Below are 26242 nucleotides of genomic sequence, written 5' to 3' on the forward strand. Positions count from 1 at the left end.
TAACATTTCAATTCGACATAATTCTTCATCAGAGCTGTAGACTTGAAACACTAGCTTGCTTGCTCTCTCTCTCTCCTCCCTAACTCCCCCTCCCCCACTGATGCTGCCTGAACCCTGCGATTTCCAGCAGTTTTTGGTGTCCATTGAAATTTGAGATGCTCTATTTTCAAGACTGAATCATTTCTCCAAGGGTCTTGTTTGTAAAACCAACAGTGTTCCCTTTCTTTGCATAAGTTTTAACTAGAACGTTAACGATTGTTGAACAAAAGGTATGCACTCACTTGTCCTGTATCAGAGACGGCAAGACAGTGCAATGCACCTACAGCCACATGAATAATCTTTTTCCCACGTAGACCTTCCACTACTTGTGGCTTCCGAACATGAACATCAGTACCATGGCCTAATCTGAAATAGTCACCTTTGCCCCTGTGGACACAAAAAAAATTTAAATGGTACTAATTTAATTTCATACATATTACGATCATAAAATGCTTTCCAGAATGCCCTGAGAGTGTATCTTTGAACATTTGGCATGAAATTTCATTTTCACTACAAATCCTTTCCCACATAGGTTCTATGCCTGTGATCTACAGGTGTAAATTCTTGGTGCAAATTTCAGGACATCTAGCCTATGTTTCTGATGGTAACTTCAAATGTTTTGAAAAAGCTAGAACTTTGGAGGCAGTGATGGAAGGTTCAGAGCATACACCTCTGGCCTCCAGAAGTTTAAAACTCTGGTGCAAATCCATGCATCTGTGAACACAGGATTCCCTGTGAAGTCCCAAGACTTAATAGTGGCAATAGAAACTGGACTAGTTAACATGATAATCAGTTATTTGGACTACAATGTACTTTTTGAACTTAAACTTACCAAGTCCATACTACACCAGGCTTTGTAAGTGCCAAAGAGAACTGAGCGCCACACTCAATCTGGCAAACCCCTTGCCCATTGAGTCTTTCAATATTTTGGGGAACATTGCAACCTTCACTTCCACCACGGCCCAACTTTCCAAAGTCACCATCGCCCCAGGAAAATACCAGACCTGTAGAAAAATATACCAATAGACTAGGTGCATTGTAGGTAATGAAAGGTTTTATAGCTTTAAATAGCAAAGTTGGCCCTACCTTCATCAGTTAACGCTAGTGTTTGTGCATCTCGACTTCCACATGCGACCTGGATGACTCTGTGCCCCAGAAGAACTTTCACCTAGTTAAAATAAATATGATATCATTTTTAGATCAATTTTAGCACCATTTTATGACATCGTGGAAGGCTATTGTATCTGTTGTGAACAAAATAAAATGTTGCCAAAATAGCAAGTGGCCAAAATATTCAGTATGTTAGCCAACATCTCTGGAGAGAATAGAGGAGTCATGCAATGACAACCAAGTGAATTCTGTTTTAATTTGGAGAAGCATGGTTTTCATCAAATCAAACTGCTGCTGCCATTGTTCTAGTTTCCTAAGCAGTGGGCAGAAAAGACAACTTTTAAAAAAAAATTATATTCAGCTCTACAAGTCTGCTGGTGCATGCAAAATTGTCCAAATTTTATTTTACCAGCCAAGTAACAGCAACCTTAAGCTTTAGTCTCCTATTAGCAACACACAAAGTATCGTTAACTGTTTAATACACAAAGTTATGCAATTACCAATTTTGGTCTCAACTGTGTTGTGTTATCTCCATGTCCAAGTCTGCCATACTCGCCAAGACCCCATGAATACAGTTCACCACTGGAGGTTATGGCAGCACTGTGAGAACTTCCACAAGCAATATCTCTAATACGCTTGGTTTTTAATGCCTCAATCAGTCTTGGTTTATCACAATTCCTGTGTTTTTTAAAGAAAAGGAAAAAGTGAACATTCTTGCTAAGACATGTCCAGTGAAAACCCAAGATACACTAAATACTTTAAAGCAAATTGTGCAATTACTCCTATTTCTTTAAAATTGAGAAGCTGATTTTCTATACATCCAATGTTTGGCACTAGACAGTAGAATCTGATAATGCATTCATACATCATTCTAACTGCACTGGTAGTAAATAAGTTTTAGCTTCATATTCACATTGAACAGTGGGTAGAATTTGGTCCAAAACTGGCTGACACCAATGGTAGTTTGAACCATAACTCTAGATGCAGACTGCATCAGAACTATAATGGCAGCACTGACAGGAAGCAAAGGAAATTTGGCACTGTAGGGTATATACAGTCATAAAACAACACTAATCTAAACAACATAATGTGGTTCCAATTTAAAAAGAAACAAACTCCTAATGCTAGTTCCAATATTCATTTGTCATTAGTGAAAAGTGCATATTGGAGATCAGATCATTTCTCACAGGGGACAAAGAATTCAACTCAAAGTAAACACCAACAGAAGTTGGAGCCACAACGAGTCACAACAAAGAAATAGGCAAAGAAACATTGTAAACAAAGTTAAAGAGTGCAAGGACAACTACTTAACCGGGGAATGAGACATGAGATGGGAAAGGAATGGTAATGCAAAATAGGAGAAAAAGCTTCAAATAAATTAGTTAGTTCTTCCTAATTAATGCACAAAGGCTACTTGGTATCCTGGGACAAAAGGTAATCTTACAAATTCTAGTCCTAAAAGTAAGCAATTAATTTTGCAGAAAAAATACAGCAAAAAGCAAAAGTAAGTTGTTTTTAAAAGAAAATTACATTCTGCTGAAGTGTCCAAGTTTTCCATCATCTCCTTCACCCCAGGAAAAGACCTTTCCGTCAACAGTTAAAGCCATTGCATGACGACCACCTGCAATGCAAAGCGAAATATAAATACAGTTATGAACTAAATGACAATGCTTCAAAAAGAAATTTGACTACATACCTGAGTGCACAGCCACTTTCTTTACAACATAATTGCTAAGAGCTGAGATCTGTCGAGGGATGGGTATTGTTCCACTGGATATTCCAAGACCAAGTCTTCCATTAGTAGCTTCTCCACAGGCATAGACCTTTCCCTCAGCAGTAACTGCAATGCAAAACTCAGTCAGCCATGTATATAAACCTTTTGCAGTGTCAGAAGCACTTCAAAGCTTACAATATTTTAAAATGCCATTTATACAAAGAGGAAATTAGGTAAATTGGATAACGTTGGACAAATAGCCATTAATAAAGGAGATGGCAGAGGAATTCAAGAAACTGTCCTTTTAAAAAGTGTTCCCAGAGTAAATGCATCGTCTCTTGACTGACTGAACTATTTAGAGGAGGAAGCAACATGTTTGATCCATGACATGTAGCAAGTTAGCTAAGCTAATGAAGATGTTCATAGAAGCGTCAAAATTGCCCACATGTTTAAAGTTTGGAGGGTAATTTATTGATCCCATTACACAGTGTTGCTTGCTGAATAAAACTTGCATTCATCAATGTAATGCTGAAAATAGCACCAAGATTGGAGGTGATGTTCCTTTCCCATACCCACAGTCAAGTACTAGTGTACATTCACTTTGAAGGTTTACACACAACACCAACAACATTAGCTGCCAGGAAGATACAGAATCACAGACTACCTGAGTCAACAGATTCAAGATGGCTAGGAAAAAAGAATGAAGACGGTACAGGTTATCATGACTCACGAGCCATAGTAAACTTCCTAAACACTGTACATCAAAGCCATCCTGCTAAAGCATGCCTTCACTCTTTTGAAAGCAGATCAGATGAAGTTTAAACACATATGAATAGAATGGATCCAAGTAATATCAGAATAGAAATAAGGGCAGAGAGGAATGAAGATTTATCTAAAAATAGCTTAGAAAAGGGGAAAAGTAAGTAAGCTCAATATTTATTATTCCCTCAGATTCTATGAGAACCTCCCTGACATAGCACTTCTCAAGATTGCTGCATTACAAGGAAAACACACTTTGGCTAAATCATCTATAAAAGTAATCAGTTGCTGATTGAATTCACAGGTTTCACAACTTAGGCTAGCAAATGTCATTCTAAGTCATTCGCTAAATCTTCACAATGACTGATGCTTTGTGAAATCTGCCTGAAGGTCTCATAACCAAAAGATAATCAGAAGAATACTTGAAGAAATTTTAAGAGATACATCAATAGGAATGCCAACTCAAATGAGTATTACAAATGGAAATAAGTCTAAGAATTAATTTATGGTGTGAATTTTTCAAAAACTAAAATTGCAAAATAAATCACAAGTTGAGAGTTTTGACATTAAGCTCATATGCAAAACTATTTGACATAAATGATAATTGACCGATTGATGTATTTATTGTCATGTGTATTCGTTACATGTATTTGTTATACAGTACTTTTCACTGTGTTTATAATGTCCTCTGGCGCCACCTTAAAATACAGAAATAAACCTGAGTATAAAAATAAGGAAATAAAGGTAAAAGTTGAACATTACATTCCGTATGTGATTAGCCATGGTCCTAGATCCGGGCTCTTGCACACAGAGTGTGAGACAATCACCAGCTCAAATTAGTCAGTCAGCCGTGAGTTCCTTTACTGCATCCCTGCGACAGAACCATGTCACCATTCTTTGGTGCCATCTTGCTTCCATTGCTGATGCCAAGAGTCCAAGTGGGGCTAATCTCGGAAATCTGGGCATTGGGCTGAAACTCACCTGATTCCACTATTGTTGCGAACACAATCTCACTGTCCTCTACTGCCGCCCTATTGCAGGCACAAGTGTGATACCTTCCACGCCAATAGGAACAAACTCTTGCCTCTGACCTCAATGCCATTCGAGCTCTCCACAAGATGATGAGTAAGGTTAAAGTTAAAAAAGAGAGAAAAGAAGGGTCGAAGCAGATGAGCTCCAGGCTCCTGGAAATCAAACACTGCGTTGCTACTCTAATACCATTTTGACCAAAAAATGGTAAATAGCTGAACTACCAGAAACCTTATTACTACTGTATTTCATCAAATAAAATTAATCCAATAAAACTGAATTGACTGTAATCTTGAAGGTGTTAGTTGTGGATTAACTGCAATATTCTTTCACTTCTACGAATGGCATAACCTAATTGTTGCGGCTGCTAAGAGGAACACTTCTTATTCCCTAGGTATAAAGCTCCAAATGAGACCATTTGTGAAAGTTCAATCCTGTCTCTACTGGAAACAGTAGAGACAAAAATATAAAAGTAGTCCTTCCTTGGCACTACAATTTCAGTCAGTCAGGTACAGCAGTTCAATAATTGATGACAATGACTCAAAAAGAGACAACATTGTAACAGAGAGCTTCAGATATGTCAGCTCCAAAGAATTATTATTTGACTCAAATTATTAATTATTTCTTACTCCACAGATTTGGAGTTTCCCTGGCAATCCGTTTGTGTTGGAACAGGTAGCCACGCAAAGTAGGAGGAGTACTTGATATTGGAACTAAGTGACTGAACAAAGAAAAATATTCTCTCCTCCAGGACTGACATCCCAACACCTGGGTCTGACGAAAGGCCGTTGACTGAAATCATTAACTACTGTTTCTTTCTTTATATTGCTGCCTGATCTGCAGGGTATTTCCTGAATTCCAAATTTCCAGCAAACACAAACTATTGCTCAAAAGAGACATGAAGTCAATCTTGATCGTCTTTCACACATCAGGACTGAAATGCAAGAGAACCAATAATTTAAAGCATGAGCAGAGGGTGCTGACTAATTGGAGTTGCAACTGCCTGTCTCAGTTAGCCTGATTAAATTCATGTCTCCTTTTAACAATGTTTATGTTCTTTCTAAGGATATAAAACACAGCAGATGCATTTAACATTACTGCTTTTCATCAATACACAAGCTAAAAACAATTTTGTACACTTACCACAGAATCATTATTAGTGGAAGAGGCCATTCAGCCCATTGTCTGTGCTGTGAACCTGCACCTTCAGAGATTCATGGAACAACTAAAGACTACTATCCCCTCACACAGTATCCCTACACATTCTTCCATGTACAAGATGGAAAGCCATCATATTCATTAGTATAAATCATCATCTGTAGTGCATGTCACATTACCTGCAAAAAGGCTTTTGGAACCACCAGCCACCTGAACGACATTTAAAGCTGACAATGTTTCAGAAAATGAAGGGACCTTTATCTAGGAGTAAAAACAAAACACTCGTTAGTACGGTGAAATATAATATGGTGGACTAATGATTAAATCAGAGGATAATTCTTTCAAGACTGCTTTTAAATTTCAAAACAAATTATTCACAGAAGTACAGGCAACTGTGACACTAACATTATCAATTATTACAAATCAAAGGATTAAATGCAGTCCATCGTATGGTCGCTTCTGTTCTCCAGTATTACACACTGATGCACAGCTAAACATACGCAATATGAAAAACATTATGAGTTACCAGATTATTATAGAGAACATAATATTGAACAAACAGCATTTCTTTCTCCAGTCCAAACATTCCAAAGTTCCTTGAATGGCTCATGTCTGGAAGCTGTCTTTCAAAGTTAACTGAGTTTTTTTCTAATCAACCTGTTCAGAGGTGTTATTACACACCTTGGCACATGTGGGATTTGAACCTGGTCCAGGGATATGGACGCTACCACAGTAGTGCAGAATGGCCCTCGAACAGACCACTTTTTTAAAAATGTAACCTATTTTTCTAATCAACCCATTCAGAGGTTTTATTACACACTGCTAGCGCAGATGGGACTTGAATCCAGATCTGCTGGTCCGGGGTAGCGACACCATCACAAGAGTTCCCTCCACGCTAAGATGATTATCTGATTCAAACCACGTGCAGGAAAGCTAATATTAAGACAAAATACCACAGAAACAGTAATTCTACCTTTGAACCTTTCAGTCCTCCCAGCTGATCTTTGTCATTTAGACCCCAGACGAACACTTTTGTTCTAATGGTGGCTGAAGATTCAACACTAGATGCTTTCTTCCTTGCAAGGCTTGAGGAGAAATAACAATTTCTGAAGTTACATCATCGAAAGGTAACACTTTTAGTTTTTCCCATATCTCAAAATTTTGCTCAATTCATACAGCTGAGAAAAAGACATTTTGTTAAAGTTTTTCATCTTGTAATCATCAGGATATCTTGTAAGAATAACAATTCAATGGGAAAGCCAACATTTATACTACATGAACGGAGTGTGCTGATGGGTTGCCAAGTGCAAACAGGATTAGAAGAACATAAGAAACAGAAACAGAGTAGATAATATAGCTCAGTGAATCTCCCCCACAATCTGGTACGATCACAGGTGATTTCACCTCAAACTCCACTGCCTCATTGCTCCTTTTACCATTCCACACCCCGAGAAAGTTTGAACCCATGTCCCGCAGGATATTAGCCAAGGGATATAGATTAGTAGTCAAATTATCACAGCATCACCACTTAGCCATAACAATATTTGTCAATAATGTTTTGTGAGATGCACGACTCATCAACTTTTACACTAACTCATTTGTGTGTGTGCACATTTACACTGGAATATTTAAATACAAATGACAAAGGCTGTAATGGTCAAACATTGGATGCCCAAAAGAAACTGAGAGTGTCATTAAATGATTTCAGAAGAACACAAGTTGTTTTACAAAAAATCCAACTCCTTGCATCAGTTACTCCAGTTATCAGTAAACACAAAATCAGTACCTTCCAGTATTGCTTTTATCATCATCCTCCTCTTCATTGTCCGAAGCAAGGAAAGGGAAGTTTGCTGCAAGATCCTCATCCTCTGCTCGGATACGTCCTACAATGCTCAAGCCATGAATTTTGCAATCAATCCCAGAACTTCTGCACTGTTTGATTGCAATCTCAATATACCTGTGCTGCTCAGAAAATGAGGTCTGGTTATAAAAGACAACCTGCAATGTGGTCCAGTTGTATAAAAGGACAAAAACATTGTTGACTAAGCACAAAGGTATGTTAACTACCCACGGTGACCTCTTCAATACTCTTTTGGTCAGAGGCATTAAAGGAGAGTTTTAAAGATGGAGTTATGAAGGGAAACTAAGCAGGCAAGTTCATTCATCTTGATGAGTTTTGTATCATTTTGTGGGATTTTGTTTGCTGCAGATGCAGACAGTAGTCATATTGAAGAGAATTGGAGGATCTAAATTCTGAGACACACAAGGTAGGGTTTTTTAGATGGCGAAATGAGTCAGGTTTGCGGGGAATGCATCCCTACCAATTGCAACAGGCCCACAGCCATTTAAACATTCCATGGAGTAGCAATTCACTGGAGGAAGGACTTTCAGTCCTCACTCAGAGCAGCTCAGCCAATCTGAATGGATACAGCAACCCCATAAGCGGGCCCCTGTCAGGGAGGTGCCTTAACGCCGTCTCCAAGCTCAAGCCAGCCAACAGTTGGGTGCCCACCCAACCCTTCATCTACTCTCACTGGCCTGAATATTGCAGCCAGGCAACAAGGGTACCTGTGGTCATTTGGCAATTTAATGACCACAACTGAGAACTGAACAAGCAGGTACAAGGTGACCACATCAGAATTTTACAGAGCCCTGCTGGCAAAACCGTCAGCTGGGAGACCCAAAACATTCTGGCTAAAGTCAGAAGTAGCCTTGTTTGTGATTAAAAACAAGGGTGTGGAGAGACCACAGAAGTTAGCAAGATAGAAGGCATGAGCTTGAACAGGTGTACAAAAAGGACTATAGACAGACAGACACATAAACCATGAAAGCTCACCCAAGCATCTAAAACAGTTTCATCTCAGCTCAAAAAGCATTAGTGACTATTTGACCGATTAGCTGGACATATGTTTGCATTGTCAACAAGAAGTTAACTCCCAAGATAAATATGAGATTGCATATACACCTTAAAGCAACCTTGAGAATACATACCTCCACACATTCATTCAGCAGCATTACAACAGTATCAGTAGGGGTTATATTAATCGTCTTCAGTTCAATAAGATTGTCAAGTGAGTTTCCACCTGAAAAGGAGGATGGTTAAGTATATGATCAGAAAAGTAATTAACCAAGTAAAAATAAGGGGTGAATATAAATAGCATGCAAGATGTTTAACTTACCTGACACTACTACTAATGAAGGCATATAACTACTGTCAGCAGGATCCACAGCCATATTTAGTCTATGAACAAGGACATCTGGGAAGATTTCCAAGCGAATCCAGTGCTAGTCAACAAAAAAAAATTAAGAGAACACATCTATCAGTAAATTGAAGCCAAAAGTTGTTTCAACAAGAAAGATTGATGAGTTGCTCACATGACTCCATCTTGAAAAATACAAACTTCCTAGACACCATAGATTGGAATGCGAAGTATAAAAATGACAGGCATTTTCACAGAGTTTACCTTATGGATTATTTAGATCAATACAGGAATGGAGCACCAGTTGTAGGCCACAAAGAATGCTGCAACCTACTGATCACACATGTATTTAGTTTCATTACTTCTCAGAGTCTTATCCCTGCCATTCTACCAGCTAAGTGACCATTTATTCCTCCTACTTTTGCTCTTGAAGGCACAAGACATGGACATGCAGAAACAACTAAACTTGCTTAATTATTTGTTGCCAGTGCCACATGTACAGAAATACAATGGTCAAGATTAGAATTGCAAATACAGCCATTTTTCAGAAACATTTACTTGAGAAAGGACATCATTCCAGCACACAGCAAAACTTAGTGACAGATAGCCACAATGGAAATCAAAGTTAAAGCATCATTTGCAAGGCTCAGTTGAAATATCAAGTCAATGGTAAAGAAAAACAAGCTGAAGAACACACAGAATAAGGTGGCACTCAATATGGTACTGATGTTTTTACATCATCCAAGGTCGTAATTAAATTGCATTCACTAAATTTTGACATTTTATTCTTTGCTCAGAGATAAATCAGAACTGTTCAAGCTATTCAATGAATTTTACAGGTAATGGATAAAGATTGTTTTTGAATCAGATAGTATGCAGATAAACTATCATAAGAAAAAGAAAGAAACCATTCAGCACATCAAATTTTTGGGGGAGGGAGCTAACAAGAGTTGGGGGAAAGAGGGGAAAGGTTTGTGAAGGAGTTCTCAGGAGTCAGTATAGAGATCCATGCTTTTCTCAATTCCTATTACTGACCTAGACCTTGGTTTACAGACCATAATCTCAAAATGTGCAGACAAGATAAAGTTTGAAAGTTTTTTTTAGAAGAACATAGATAGCTAGTGAAATGGGCAGACAACTGGTAGGTGAAGTTCAGCAAGCAGAAATATGAAGTGACCCATTTTGGTAGGAAGGACAAGGACAGACACTAAGGGGCACAACTCTAAAGAAAGTGAAGAAGCAGAAGGGGCTTGGGTGTGCATATGCACAAGTCATTGAAGATGACAAGACAGTTGAGACAGCAGCTTATAAAGCACACTATATCCTTAGCTTTATTAATAATGACACAGAATACAAGAGCAATTAGGTTAAGTGGAGACTAGGTCAGCCTCAGAGTATTGCATACACTAGGGAAGATGCAAAAAAGATTCACAAGAATGGTTCCAGCAATGAGGAACTTCAGCTAGGAAGTGAGATTGAAGCAGTTAAAGTCTGTCCACCAACTAAAAACACAAGTCAGAGGTGTACTGGAATACTCCCTGAATGAATGCAGCTCCAAAAACTTCAAGAAACTTCACAGCATCCAGGGCAAAGCAAATTGCTTGATTGACACGACATCCACAAACTTTCACTCTATCTGCCACCAATACTCACTCATAGCAGTGTGCATCATCTACAAGAATCACTGCTACAATTCACTAAAGCTACTTAAATAGTACTTCCATTACTATTGAGAAGAACAAGAGTAGTAGATACATGGAACCCCAACATGAACGTCTCCTCCAAGCCCACAGCATCCTGATTTGGAAATGTATTTGTCATTCCTTCACTGTTGATGGTTCAAACTCCTGAAACTTTCTTCTGAACAACATTGTGAATGTACCTATAAAACCTACACTGCAGCTGTTCAAGAAAGCAGCTCACCACCTTCTCAAAGGCAACTAGAGCTGAGCAACCAATGCTGGTCCAGCCAGCAAAACCCACATCCACCTTAATTTTTAAAAAACCAACAGAGATATTCAATATCACAAGGGGTCTGGGCAGAGTAGATTGGGGGAGAATGTTTCCACAGGTGAATGAATCAAGATCGAGACAGCACTGATTTAAAGTAATTGGCAAAAGTATTAAGAGCGACTCAATGTGAGTTCTTGAGGTCTGGACAGCAATGCATAAGTGTTGATGGAAGCAGATTCAATGAGGCATTGGAAAGGGAATCTGACTGTTCTTTCTCAACTAACAAATGTGCAGAGCTTCGGGAAGAAGGTGGGAGGATGGCACTGAGTCAATTGTTTATTTCAGAGAACTGGGGCAGATACAGTGGGCTGATTGTTGCAATGAAGGAAAAGGACAATCAGTCACCCAGAATGCATGACCTGAACAAAAGGAAACAATTTAGGGTTAACTTCCTCAAAGCAAAAAAAATTTGGGAGTTTTCCCCACTGAAACAGATTATCTTCTGATTTTAGCTACAGACTTTAAGAACTGACAAAGATCATATTCAGCAAAATTTTAATTTTGAACAGCTCTGGAGCAACAAGCAATGGATGATGGAACTACCTTTCAAGCGTATAGAAGATAAAAGCACAAGCTAGAAAGATTGTCGTATCAGTGACTTCTCACTTACTTTCCCTTGTGAGCCTGAAGACTGCCAACACTGCCCAGAGCCATCAATCAAGCGGGAAATTTGACTGACAGAGGAGGAGACTCCAAAATTCTTTACAATCCTCGACCAATCATCTAGCAACATTCCTCTCTCACAACTGTATCGCTTACTCTGTTGTTTTCCAGAACGTCCAGCAAATACTGGTGATTGTCCTTTAAACCAACAAAACCATTATTATTAATAGAACTCTTTTAGAATGCTGTCACACAGTCAGTTAGGTAGATCATAAGCAGCAATCATTGCATTTCCCAGCAATCTCTCACAAGATCACTGGGGTCACAAAAAGAAAAAGACATGTATCAGGAAACCTAAACTGAAGCCAGAAAGGACATAGAATTGCATTTTATCCACACAACTTAAAACACCAAGTATTGATTAGACTGAAAACATTTTATATAAAAGTAGTTTGACATTCTGTTAAATATTATCTTTACATTCAAATAGTACATTACAAACTTTTATTTTTTAAAAATAACTCCGCTACTTAATGATTATCAATTGTCACACCATTCCTGCACAAGATTATTAGTAGTCTGGTTAAATATGCGTGGGCTATTTAAATATTGCAGGAAATATGATTAAATTTTGTTGTGGCTTGGAATGATAATCTGTAAAATGTAACTTTTAAAACAAAATCAAATCTGTTAAGAAATTGTACAATGCATCTCACCTGGCTCATTAACTCTACCAAAAGTATGCCTTGAGTTGTGTTTCCTGGTCTTGAAACAGTTTTCACAGTAGTCAAAATCATCACAGTTTCTACATTTGAACCTGGGCCCATTCATTGGAAACATTTGGCAGCCATCACACCTGCATTTTTTATCCAAAAAAATACCTGGTACAATCAGTCTGATTATTGGAAACAAATTATTAAATTTTGAAAGCAAATCCATCATGATGGGTTTACATAAATCTCCTTAATCAACGAATGCGATTCAATTTCAACATAAGTTAAAGCAGGTACCAAATTAAAATAAAGCAATTGTTCTTCAAATAACTTGCAAGTCATTCAAGCAAGGAATACACTGCCTTCTATGCCCAACATTTATAAACAAGACATTGAAAATCCTGAAATTCATAGTCAGAAATCATACAATACCAAGTTATAGTCCAACAGTTTATTTGAAATCACAAACTTTGAGCGCTGCTCCTTCATCAGGTGAAGTGGAGGTGCTTTCTGAAAGCTTGTGATTTCAAATAAAGCTGTTGGACTATAACTTGGTGTCAAGTAACTTCTGACTGTCCACCCCAGTCCAACAGCAGCACCGCCATACCACAGCTATCATTGACACCTGAAATTCACAGATTTTGCAATAATGAGAATAAATCTTATCGAAACATACAGAATTTGATGAGTTTGACAGAATACATGCAGTGGGAATGTTCCCCCTTACAGAAGCACTCATAACTGGAGGTCATAATGCCGGAGTAAAGGGTCAGCCGTTCAGGACAGAGATGAGCAGAAACCTCTTTGCTGCAAAGGTTGCATATCTTGAGAATATTTAACACGGTCTAGCCTCCAATGGTTGTGAATGCTTTGTCATTCAGTTCTTTTAAGTTGGAATAAAACTATTTGGATGTGAAGAGAATCTAAAGAAATAGGGATAGCGTGGGAAGCTGGAACTGATCTAAATCATTGGTTATGAATGGTAGAACAGACTGTAAGGAGTCAGGTTTTGTATGTTCTTACACATGACAGGAGGATTTGAATGTTCTTGAGAATTTGGAAGACAAAATTCAATGTCAAGCCATGTGAATTGCTTTCCAGGAGAACAGGAAAAAGAAAACTCAGGAAGAGACTATTAGCTAAATGAAAGCAAAAAAATGCGCGTGGGCCAAATCAGTTTCAGTGTTTGGATGGAATAGAAACCAAACTGAAGAAATTCAGACAATGAAAAATGACAGGAGTAGCCAAGAAACTAAGTGAAGGAGCTCATTCAGGGAGCCTGGGAATGGGCAATAGTCAGTGAGGGCGGATGGATCAAGGCTTGTTGTTTCCCCGTAAGAATATAAAAACATAGGAATAGGAGTAGGCCATTTGGTCATTTCCAAAGCCAAAACTGCATGAAGGTATGGCAACTGCAGCGCCCCCAATACCCTACACAGTTGTAAACAAGACTTCTCCATTGTTAAACTCCAAACAGCTTGCAATAAAGAGGAACCAGTACATGCAGCATATTTAGATTTTCAGAAAGCTTTTGATGAAGTGTCAGATAGAAAGTATTGGAAAGAATAGGCGTTCAATGTGTCGAGAGTATTGTTAGCATGGATTAAGGATTGGGTAACACACCAGATGAGATTCAGGATTAATGGATTTTTTCATTTTGCAAAGACATAATTGGTGGAGTGTTACCAAGATCAGTCTCAGAGTCTCAATCATTCAGAATCTGTGCTAATGATTTGGGGGAGGGTCAGCATGTAACGTATGCAAATTTAGTGGCAATTAAACAAAAACACAATGGATAACATGTTGTGGTGAGGAGACGAGGGATCTGCACTGAGTGAGTAAGCATAAACTTGACAGATAGGGATGAAAGTAGAAAAGTGTGAAGTCATGCAGTTTAGTGGGAAGAATCAAAAGGCAGGCTATGATTGTAATGAAGAAAGAATCCAAAAAAAAAGTGCAGAGAGAGATCTGAGTGTTCGTGTGCATGAAACACAAGCTAGCTTGCAGGTGCAGCAGATTCCTGGTCTCCTCATCACAACTGCTCTCCCACGGTTTTTTTAAATAGTCAGTAAATTTGGACAATTACATGCTGGCCCTCCCCCAAGTCATTAACACAGAGTAAATGATTGAGGCTCTAGGACTGATCTTGGTGACACTCTACCAATTATGTCTTTATAAAATGAATAGGATCCATTAATCCTGAATCTCATCTTCTGTGTGCTATCCAATCCTCAACCCATGCTAACACAATACCTCAACACCATGAATTCCTAGTCTATGCAATAACTTTTTATCTGGCACTTCATAAAATGCCTTCTGGAAATCAAAACACACTACATCTGCTAGTTCCTTTTTATCAACTCTGCTTCTTACACCCTCAAAAGAACTCAAGCAAACTGATCAAACACAATGACCCTTTCAAAGGCCATGTTAACTCTTTCTGATTGGGTGTTTCCAAAATAATTTGCTACTTCTTTGTCTACAAGCTATCCCAACATTTTCCCAACGACAAATGTTAGGCTAACTGACCTATAGCTCATTGTTTTCGGTCTCCCCCACTTTTTGAAACAGGGCATCATATTGAGAGAGGAATGTGATAACAGTCTGGAAGGGGAAAAATAATGACCAGAATGAAAGGAGAAAGTGCCATCACCCAACATTTAACTATCTGCAAATGTGTTGCTGGTCAAAGCACAGCAGGCCAGGCAGCATCTCAGGAATAGAGAATTCGCCGTTTCGAGCATAAGCCCTTTTACAACATTTAACTATCACTAGAGGGCACAGGTCGAAGGTGAAAGGAGAAAGATTTAAAAAAGACCTGAGGGGCAACTTTTTCACACAGAGGGTGGTGCATGTATGAAACAACCTGCCAGAGTAGTGGTAGAGGTGGGGACAATTACAATAGTTAAAAGACATCTGGATAGGTACATAAATAGGAAATTTAGAGCGATAACAGCCAAACAAAGGACTAGTTTAATTTGGGAAACTTGGTCGACATTGACGAGTTGGTTACTGTATGATTCTACGAATCTACAGTGAATCAAAGGTAGATGCTTTAAGGAGTTAACTACAAATCATGCAGCAGAGTAGACAAAAACTTGGTTGATAGGAAACTGACTGGTCAGAATCTAGACACAAAACATTAATGATCTGTTAGTTTAGGCAAATGTTCTTGGCTGAGACTTAGTTTGGAGGTGGGTAGATATTGCAAGGTGTCTGTGTCCTTTGAAGCAAGACCTGGACAATAATCAGATTTGGGCTTCTTAATCTTATTTAGTCATGGGATATGGGTGTCGTGGGCTGGGCCAGCATTTATTGCCCATCCCCAGATGCCCTTGAAAAGGTGGTGGTGATTTGCTTTGAGTGCTACAGGTGGAACCTCAATGCTGTTAGGGAGTAAATTCCAGGATTTTGATCCAACTCAACTGAAGGAACAGCAATATACTTCAAGGTCAGGGTTTTGACTGGTTTGGATAGGAACTTGCACGTGGTTCCATTCCCATGTTCCATGCCCTTGTTCTTCCAGATCAAAATGGTTGTGGTTTTAGAAGGTGCTTTCTAAGGGCCTTTGGTGAATTTCTGCAGCACACCTTGCAGATGGTACACAGCATTGCTATTGAGCATTGATGTTGGAGGAAGTGCACATTTGTGGATGTGGTGCCAGTCATGCTGGTTGCTTTGTCCTGGTTGATGTCAAACTTCAAGTGTTATTGGAACTGCACCCAATACAGGCAAGTGGGGAGTATTTCATCACACTTCTCACTTCAACCTTGTGGCTGGTGTTCAGGCTTTGAGGAGTCAGGTGGTGAGTTACTTGTTGCAGGAGTACCAGCCTCTGAACTCTTGTAGCCACTGTATTTATGGAGTGAATCCAGTTGAGTTTCTGATCAATGATAACCCCTAAGATGTTGATAGTGGGGACATAGTGATGCTAATGCCATTGAAATGTCAAGGAGCAGTGACTGGATTGTCTCTTTTTGAAATGGTCATTGCCTGGGGTTTGTGTGGTGTGAATGTTACTTGCCATTTTTAGCCTAAGCCTGGATATTGCTGCATTCAAATGCAGATTGCTTTAGTATCTGAGGAGTCATGAATGTTGCTGAACAATTTGCAATCAGCAGCAAACTTATCTACATCTGACCTTATGACAGAAGGAAGGCCATTGATGAAGTAGCTGAAGACGATTGGGACCCTGATGACCTCCTGCAGATATGTCCTGAAGCTGAGATGACTGATCTCCAACAACCACAACCATCTTCCTTTGCATCAGATATAACTCCAACCAGTTCCACCACCCCCTCACGATTCCCAATGATTCCAGTTTTACAAGGGCTTCTCGAAGCCACACTCGGTCAAATGCCACCTTCACGTCAAGAACAGTCTCACTTACCTCCCCACTGGAATTCAGCTTTTTTGATCATGTTTGAACCAATGAAGTCATGAGTTCAGTGGCCCTGGTAGAACTCTAACTGGGCGTCAGTGAGCAGTTGACTGCTGGTTGCTCTTGAGCACATATCAAGTGACACTTACTATAACTGTGTTGTAATTAGACCAAGAGGTGTAAGCTTGGATTGTTTGACTTAGTAAACAAATACATGACTGAATAAAGATTGGTTTGAGTACCAAAGACCAAATGTTTTTCTATAAATGATAACAATCAAGCTTGAGGTAGCCTTGGCCTGAATTGATATGGCATTACTGAAATATAACAGTGAATGAATCAACCTTGCATTCATACAACAATCTCTTCTAAATCATTCTTTCCTTCTGCTTCTGCACACCATACTTCAATATAACTTTAATATAAAGATGAAATAAATTAAAAATATTCTATTTTCACCAAATTCAATGCACAAATTGTTAGCTGTCCTTCTTTTAAAAAGGCTGAAGTAATAAAAGGAGTGTGATTACTGTACACTAGTATTCTTACAAAAAGATATATAACTATTTCATTATTTCATGGTACAAATAGAAAAGAACATGTTTAAAAGTGCCTATTTGGTTAAGTATGTATAAGTTCTTACGTCACTCCCGGATGAATGCTGGGTACCAACTCCATTTCAGACAACAAGCCAGTCCAGTGAGACTGTTGCGGAAAATCAACAATAACATCTTTCCCATTGGCACTGAATGCTGCAAGAAAGAAAAATGCCACCACACGTTGAAATCTTAAGGAGTTGCCAAACAGTGACACTCAGCCTTCAAAAACAGACTTAGATCATATATTCATTTCTTCTTGCTGGTTGATACAAGAGACAACAGTGACAAGTTGTACACAATAACTAGCTCATTACCTCCACTAAAATAGCAAGATGTTATGCAGCCTGGCTTTTTCTCCCAATGTTATATACAGCAAGCTTACAGCTTAAAAATGTGTGAGAAAGGAGGGATGGATACAAAAAATAAGAAATTCACTGGACTAAGAATCAATGAACCCATGTACTATGTTAGTCCAATCCTAACATTCATTAGCTAATTAAAATAGCATACTCTACTGTAAAACTGGTGTATACAACTAGAGGATAGAGCTTCTTGCTTCTAAATCACAAGTGAGCTGTACCATTGAAAAGAATTAGAATAAATGAAAAATTCCACAATAAACAATTTGACTAGATAATCCACAAGTTCGACCTTCTAACCTTCCAGTATTATTTTTTTGTAAACCAGTCAGGTACAAAGAACACAATCCTCAAGCAACCAAAAAAGGAATGACCTTTAAAAGTGAGATTTGCAGTTTATAGTTCAACTGGATAAAAGTCTCAAGAAACGTTTGAAACATGACTGAGTTACTCATCTACTGGCTGTTAGAAATATAAGTAACAGTAATACAGAGGAACCTCGATGATTCGGTATTCAATTATCTGAATATCGGATTATCCGGCAAGATCGCATAATCCCGATGCTTGGCTAAACTATGTTACCTGCATTCGACTAACCAACGAAATATTCCCTGCCCGTGTCCTACATATAATCGAGGTACCTCTGTACATTACAAAGTAAATGTTGGGGTGCAGGATCTATTTCTCCATTTTGATGTTACGCTCCAACATTAAATTATTTTGCATGATTCACTACAAATCTACAGCTGGTTCTTGCAACTAGGTGGCAGTAGCTTTCTAGATTTTGAAATCAAAACTGAAGCAGGAGAGAATACAGGCAGGACTTGGTTACCTTTGACAACTCCCACACTCCTGTGAGTAACTGAACCCCACTTGTACTTTGGTGTGGTAACCGAAGCTTTAACCCGCACTTTATCAGCGATCTTTATGTGGGAAGTAGAATTCTGTGGTGGGAAACCTAGCACAAAAGCAAAAGCAATGAAAGTTAAATAGATCCAGAGTCACACTTCAAAAGATTGCAGAACCATAACTACAACTAATATTAATGTTTCTGACTGATAAATTACACACGTACCCAACAGCTCAACGTGGATGTATCTAACCCAGTAAGTGCCACCTTTTTGCTGCCAGTCACACTGCACATTTAAATCATGCAATCCATCTCGATCCAATTTGATTACTTTTCCCATATCTCCTTCACAAACCTCTTCATAGGTTCTGCAGCATCGGACCATCATTCCCACCTGCATGATACAAGAGAGCTCAGTAAGTGTAGGCATATCTTATGGAAATAAACATTAAGAATTTCATTACATAAAACATTTAAACTGCACATGTACTAATATCTGCTTAGAAATACCCTATTGACCAAGAAATCAGAATAACTAATGAGGTATGCACATGTTATTAAATAATACGCCAGCACTTAGCACAGATAAAACGATCATTTAATCAATAAAAGGCAGCTTGGAAACAAACATGGCACCATCACACCAAGGCATAAAAAATGTCAACTAAAGGAGAGATACTGGAGCCATAAAACCTGAAGCATGCAAATAAACATATGACAAAGATCTTTGGCAGAAGAATACCACTGGACACCAGCAGCAAACAAAAATTATGTCAAAAGCAGAGAAATTTGTGCGAACTGAAAGACAAAGAAATTAACACATCATTTTACTGTTAAAATAATTCATTGTTCAAGATTTAAAATTAAAAAAGAATAAGAGTTAAAATAAACCTTCATATAGCTATAACATCACAAACAAATTGACTAGATATACAGCATCAGAAAAAAGTGGGCAGAACCTACAGAAATGGTTGGTACCCAATTTTGCTAAACAGAAGGATTAGAACAAAATAAAAATGACCCTTTGAATGAAATTCTGGTAAATATTGGGAACCGTTAGATAACACTTGGGCAAAAGATATTGTGAGCAACACAAGAAGCACACACAGAGGCATTTAAGTTAAGACTTTATGTTAAGTACTGACGGCTATTCTATTCTTAAATATTCCTATATAGTTACAAATAAAATCCAACTGGGTTCTATTAGCTTTGATATTGCATCTTTGCATAGATTTTTGGCTTAGTTTTTACATATCCATTTAAAATGTATTTGCTTAATTTCTAACAAAATTGCCAACATAATAAATAGTCTAATTTAACAGTTTTTGTGACAATTAAAATAAACCTTGACATTTTAATATGCACAAGTGGGCAAGCATATATTCTTGAGAGAAATCTTAAACACTTAAGATGTGGGCAATTTTTGCAAAGCTAAAGCTTATTAAAATTTAGCAAGCTGCTAAGAAGGCAATATAATTCTCACACAACCTCTTCACCATAAGATAGTTATGTTACTCCTTGTGAGCACTTGTGTGGTTATAAAGTCATAGAGATGTACAGCACGGAAACAGACCCTTCGGTCCAACTCATCCATGCCAACCAGATATCCCAACCCAATCCAGTCCCACCTGCCAGCACCCTGCCCATATCCCTCCAAACCCTTCCTATTCATATACCCATCCAAATGCCTCTTAAACGTTGTAATTGTACCAGCCTCCACCACTTCCACTGGCAGTTCATTCCATACACATACCACCTTCTGTGTGAAAAAGTTGCCCCGTAGGTCTCTTTTATATCTTTCCCACTCTAAACCTATGCCCTCTAGTTCTGGACTTCCCGATTCCAGAGAAAAGACTTTGCCTATTTATCCTACCCATGCCCCTCATAATTCTGTAAACCTCTATAAGGTCACTCCTCAGCTTCCAACGCTCCAGGGAAAAGAGCCTAGCCTGTGCAGCCTCTCCCTATAGCTCAAATCCTCCAACCCTGGCAACATCCTTGTAAAGAGGAGAAAGTGAGTCTGCAGATGCTGAAGTATCAGAGCTGAAAATGTGTTGCTGGAAAAGCGCAGCAGGTCAGGCAGCATCTAAGGAACAGGAAATTCGACGTTTTGGGCATAAGCCCTTCATCAGGAATGAGGAAAGTGTGTCCAGCAGGCTAAGATAAAAGGTAGGGAGGAGGGACTTGGGGGAGGGGCGATGGAGATGTGATAGGTGGAAGGAGGTCAAGTTGAGGGTAATAGGCCAGAGTCGGGTGGGGTCAGAGAGGTCAGGAAGAAGATTGCAGGTTAGGAAGATGGTGCCGAGTTCGAGGGATTCGACTGAGACAAGGTGAGGGGAGGGGAAATGAGGAAACTGAAGAAATCTGAGTTCATCCCTCGTGGTTGGAGGGTTCCCAGGCGGAAGATGAGGTGCTCTTCCTTCAACCGTCGTGTTGTTATGGCCTGGCGATGGAGGAGTCCAAGGACCTGCATGTCCTTGGTGGAGTGGGAGGGGGAGTTAAAGTGTTGAGCCACGGGGTGGTTGGGTTGATTGGTCCGGGCGTCCCAGAGGTGTTCTCTGAAACGTTCTGCAAGTAGGTGGCCTGTCTCCCCAATATAGAGGAGGCCACATCGGGTGCAGCGGATGCAATAGATGATGTGTGTGGAAGTGCAGGTGAATTTGTGGCGGATATGGAAGGATCCCTTGGGGCCTTGGAGAGAAGTAAGGGAGGAGGTGTGGGTGCAAGATTTGCATTTCTTGCGGTTGCAGGGGAAGGTGCCGGGAGTGGAGGTTGGGTTGATGGGGGGTGTGGACCTGACGAGGGAGTCACGGAGGGAGTGTTCTTTTCGGAACGCTGATAGGGGAAGGGAGGGAAATATATCCCTGGTGGTGGGGTCCGTTTGGAGGTGGCGGAAATGATGGCGGATGATTACGCTGCATATGGAGGTTGGTGGGGTGGTAGGGGAGAACCAGTGAGGTTCTGTCCTGGTGGCGATTGGAGGGGCGGGGCTCAAGGGCAGAGGAGCAGGAAGTGGAGGAGATGCGGTGGAGGGCATTGCCGATCACGGCTGGGGGGAATCTGCGGTCCTCGAAGGAGGAGGCCATCTGGGCTGTACGGTATTGGAACTGGTCCTCCTGGGAGCAGATGCGACGGAGACGAAGGAATTGGGAATATGGGATGGCGTTTTTACAGGGGGCAGGGTGGGAGGAGGTGTAGTCTAGGTAGCTGTGGGAGTCAGTCAGTCAGTTTCCGTGTTGATTCGGTCGCCCGAGATAGAAATGGAAAGGTCTAGGAAGGGGAGGGAGGAGTCTGAGATGGTCCAGGTGAATTTGAGGTCAGGGTGGAAGGTGTTGGTAAAGTGGATGAACTGTTCAACCTCCTCGTGGGAGCACGAGGCAACGCCGATACAGTCATTGATGTAGCGGAGGAAAAGGTGGGGGGGTGATCGATGTAGTGGAGGAAAAGATGGGGGGGGGGGGGGTTCTCCTATGGGGAACCTTGTTGAATGCCTTACTGAAGTCCACAAAGACCACATCTACCGCACTGCCCTCATCCTTGTAAACCTTTTCTGAACCCTTTCAAATTTCACAACATCTTTCCAATAGGAAGGATTCCAGAATTGCAAGCAATATTCCAACAGTAGCCTGACCAATGTCCTGTACAGCCACAACATGTCATCCCAACTCCTGTACTCAGTACTCTGACCAATAAAGGAAAGCATACCAAACGCCTTCATCACTATCCTATCTACCTGCGACTCCATTTTCAAGGAGCTATGATCCTGCACTCCAAGGTCTCTTTGTTCAGCAACACTCCCTAGGACCTTACCATTAAGTGTATAAGTCCTGCTAAGATGTGCTTTCCCAAAATGCAGCACCTCGCATTTATCTGAATTAAACTCCATCTGCCATTTCTCAGCCCATTGGCCCATCTTGTCCAGATCCTGTTGTAATCGGAGGTAACCCTCCTCGCTGTCCACTACACCTCCAATTTTGGTGTCATCTGCAAACTTACTAACTGTACACCTCTTATGCTCATATCCAATTCATTTATGTAAATGACAAAGTAGAGGACCCCGCACTGATCCTTGTGGCACTCCACTGGTCACAGGCCTCCAGTCTGAAAAACAACCTTCCACACCACCCTCTGTCTTCTACCTTTGAGCCAGTTCTGTATCCAAATGGCTAGTTCTCCCTGTATTCCGTGAGATCTAACCTTGCTAATCAGTCTCCTATGGAGAACCTTGTTGAATGCCTTACTGAAGTCCACAAAGACCACATCTACCGCACTGCCTTCATCAATTCTCTTTGTTACTTCCAAATAAAATTCAATCAAGTTTGTGAGACATGACTGAACTCAATGCAAGTTATCACAGAAATGTTCCTGATCTAAATTTGCTCTAATTGAGAGAGTTAAAAGTTACACATCACCTCAAATGATCCATACCTGAATATTCTCCCTTACGTATACAGCATAATCATCATTACTCAGGAAATCTGCACGTTTCTTATAGGTTTGGCTTTCAGTCACCACAGCAGCCCAAGGCTACAAAATCAACAACAGTGTGTTATTATAAATTGAGTCAGAACGTAATGATTACAATGTTATTAAAATCTGCGAAGTACATGCTGTTAAAAAGTACATTAGGTAGAGTTGCTTGAGGGCCAATCACAGCATAAGCTGCTTCAGTCTCTTCAACTTCTTCCAGAATCTCTTCATCTGAGTACTCTGATAAAGTGCTGTCTGCATCAGAAAGTTCTGCGATCTGGACATCAGGGTGATCCAGCAGCCAACCAACTAATGCTTCCACACCTTTGAAGTGAAATTTTAAACAAAAATAGAGAGTAAACTTACAAATGCCACTGGATTAGACATGCATTGTGTATTCATTTCCATTTGACGTGGAACGTAAGAATTAGGAATCAACCTTTCAGATTTGTCTAATTCTACCCACACACCGAGGTTGCTGTTTCTTCCATGCAAACCAAATCAACTTTAAACAAAAATAAGGAAATCTGCAAAATCTGTTTGAGATGTGCAAAAGGTCACCACAGTATTCAAAGGATACAACACTAAAAACAGAACACAATTGTGATGACATGATGGCAAGTTTCCAAGTGATGCCAGTGTTACGCACGTCCTTCTTAAAAGTATTTTATGCAAAATCCAATTCAGAAAAAACAAACAACTGATTTTAACAAATTCCCCAGGATTTTCAAATGCACCTCAGCATACCCGTCTCAAATGTAGCATTTTTAACTTCTCTTTTTCAAATAAAAACATTTGCATGATTTCTTACCATGTAGAATGAACCTAAATGAAGTCGCATATGCTTTTAGCAAAAACATCACTGTTTGAAGGAGAACAAATAATCAGGTGTTGTGGAGTGCTGCATATGCATCAACATTTTATTTCACCTGACTGCTGGAAGTGGATTTAATGTTTTATTCCTTACCCAATAGCTTTTATTCTATGAATTATTTAAAAACTCAAGGAAACAAGGCATTGAGAATTTCTAGCCCATCCATTTCTAAATGGAGGGTGAAAAGGGCAAAGACCACGTTATTTTTCCGTTAACTTAACACTATTTATTTTAAAAGTTTGTATGCGAGTGGCCAAGTGTCATTTATCATGAGTTACACTACCAATGGAAGCTTCTGAAAAAGCCAGTGATGTATTTTAAAGTTGTACATGGTCTATAAACGAATTAGTTACCTCATCAACATCTATATCCTAAATTATGTTCAGTCCTCTTACAATGATCGAACAGCCATTTCCTTATTTAGCTCTTACATTTAAACAAAATTCAACAGAATGTAAAAAGATGTGAAAGTAATTTCTCTTGTTAGAATGGGCTTATTCATATTATTCTTCTTTTACCTGGCAACCCTGTAGCATTTCCAGAGCCTCCTGTAAGCGACTTTAGTGCAAATTCAATATTTTTCCGCCCAAAGCCCATTTCCATTAGTTGAGCTACAATGGGTAAAGGTGGAGGGGGAGAAGGCTTGCGCTTCTTGTGTTTTACTGGACGTGCAGGCTGCACTGTAACAGGCGTCGTCGCCTCACTTGAGCTGCTGTCATCAAACACTGGTGTAGATGGGTGGGAAGACTCCACTGCCAAGAACTGACAAACAGCAAGGGCTGCCGCCTGACAAGATAAAAGCACAAAGACTGAAATGCTTAACAAAGGCTACATTAAGTAAATGATACATGAAACTATATCCTCAATCCTTCACTGTCACTGGATCAAAATTCTGTAACTCCCTTCCGATTAGCATCATGAACACACTTCTATCAGACAGACTGCAATTGTTTAAAAAAGCAGTTCACTACCACCTTCTCAAAGGAGGAGAATCAGGATAGGAAACAAATGCTGGTGTTGCATTTAAACAAAGCCTGGCAGCTATCACTTATCATGTAACTGGTTTATTCCCCAGGGTAATAAAGGACAGGGAAATGTCGACCAGCATCTCCTTGCCAGTCAATCAGCATTGTCTTCGCATAGAGTAGAAATGTTTAGCTCCCTTTCCTTGGTCATTCTTCAAAACTGCCGTGATGACAGCAAAACAAAGCATTTGACAAAAGGTGTTTCTTTTCTGCAATACTCAAAACAAAAGAATGATTCTCTCGGGCCTCCACTGTGGTTAAACAGAACATTTCGTGGAAAAGCTCAGCAGGTCTGGCAGCATCTGTGGAGAGAAATCAGAGTTAATATTTTCAGTCAAGTGACGGTTCATCAGAACTGGAGTTCTGCTCTCTTTCCATGGATGCTGTCTGACCCGCTGTGACCTCCAGCATTAGTTGCTTTCAACACTAAGTTCAACTGTTTTAAATCAAAACCTCTGCATGATTTTCTTTTGTGTTGCTTGTTGGCAGGTGCCGGAAGACTGGAGGTTGGCAAACGTGGTGCCACTGTTTAAGAAGGGCGGTAAAGACAAGCCAGGGAACTATAGCCCAGTGAGCCTGACCACGGTGGTGGGCAAGTTGTTGGAGGGAATCCTGAGGGACAGGATGCACATGTATTTGGAAAGGCAAAGACTGATTAGGGATAGTCAACATGGCTGTGTGTGTGGGAAATCATGTCTCACAAACTTGATTGAGTTTTTTGAAGAAGTAACAAAGAGAATTGATGAGGGCAGAGCAGTAGATCTGATCTATATGGACTTCAGTAAGGTATTCGACAAGGTTCTCCATGGGGGACTGATTAGCAAGGTTAGATCTCATGGAATACAGGGAGAACTAGCCATTTGGATACAGAACTGGCTCAAAGGTAAAAGACAGAGGGTGGTGTGGAAGGTTGTTTTTCAGACTGGAGGCCTGTGACCAGTGGAGTGCCACAAGGATCGGTGCTGGGCTCTCTACTTTTTGTCATTTACATAAATGATTTGGATGTGAGCATTAGAGGTGTACAGTTCTTAAGTTTGCAGATGACACCAAAATTGGAGGTGTAGTGGACAGCGAAGAGGATTACCTCAGATTAAAGAAGGATCTGGATCAGATGGGCCAATGGGCTAAGAAGTGGCAGTTGGAGTTTAATTCAGATAAATGCGAGGTGCTGCATTTTGGGAAAGCAAATCTTAGCAGGACTTATATACTTAATGGTAAGGCCCTAGGGAGTGTTGTTGAACAAAGAGACCTTGGAGTGCAGGTTCATAGCTCCTTGAAAGTAGAGTCGCAGGTAGATAGGATAGTGAAGGCGGCGTTTGGTATGCTTTCTTTTATTGGTCAGAGTA

The 26242-nt window shown here is 39.9% G+C and overlaps 1 protein-coding gene across 5 annotated transcripts in view; it reads right to left on the bottom strand.

Annotated features, from left to right (window-relative positions):
- herc2 (HECT and RLD domain containing E3 ubiquitin protein ligase 2) overlaps nucleotides 1-26242 on the bottom strand; it is a 238785-nt gene that overhangs the window by 68474 nt on the left and 144069 nt on the right. For all 5 annotated transcript variants that reach the window (XM_060826247.1, XM_060826244.1, XM_060826246.1 and 2 more), the window contains 19 exons: nucleotides 24390-24657; nucleotides 23152-23321; nucleotides 22956-23054; nucleotides 18753-18921; nucleotides 18510-18635; nucleotides 17363-17471; nucleotides 12342-12481; nucleotides 11633-11823; nucleotides 8989-9094; nucleotides 8801-8892; nucleotides 7596-7771; nucleotides 6783-6894; nucleotides 5989-6070; nucleotides 2846-2989; nucleotides 2680-2770; nucleotides 1650-1827; nucleotides 1126-1207; nucleotides 872-1043; nucleotides 282-426 (listed from right to left, as the gene is read on the bottom strand). In XM_060826247.1, the coding sequence (XP_060682230.1) occupies nucleotides 282-426; nucleotides 872-1043; nucleotides 1126-1207; nucleotides 1650-1827; nucleotides 2680-2770; nucleotides 2846-2989; nucleotides 5989-6070; nucleotides 6783-6894; nucleotides 7596-7771; nucleotides 8801-8892; nucleotides 8989-9094; nucleotides 11633-11823; nucleotides 12342-12481; nucleotides 17363-17471; nucleotides 18510-18635; nucleotides 18753-18921; nucleotides 22956-23054; nucleotides 23152-23321; nucleotides 24390-24657 (2652 nt within the window). The remainder of the gene's footprint in view (nucleotides 1-281; nucleotides 427-871; nucleotides 1044-1125; nucleotides 1208-1649; nucleotides 1828-2679; nucleotides 2771-2845; nucleotides 2990-5988; nucleotides 6071-6782; nucleotides 6895-7595; nucleotides 7772-8800; nucleotides 8893-8988; nucleotides 9095-11632; nucleotides 11824-12341; nucleotides 12482-17362; nucleotides 17472-18509; nucleotides 18636-18752; nucleotides 18922-22955; nucleotides 23055-23151; nucleotides 23322-24389; nucleotides 24658-26242) is intronic.

The sequence above is a fragment of the Hemiscyllium ocellatum genome, chromosome 6, assembly GCF_020745735.1.
Source record: "Hemiscyllium ocellatum isolate sHemOce1 chromosome 6, sHemOce1.pat.X.cur, whole genome shotgun sequence".
NCBI lineage: Eukaryota > Metazoa > Chordata > Chondrichthyes > Orectolobiformes > Hemiscylliidae > Hemiscyllium > Hemiscyllium ocellatum.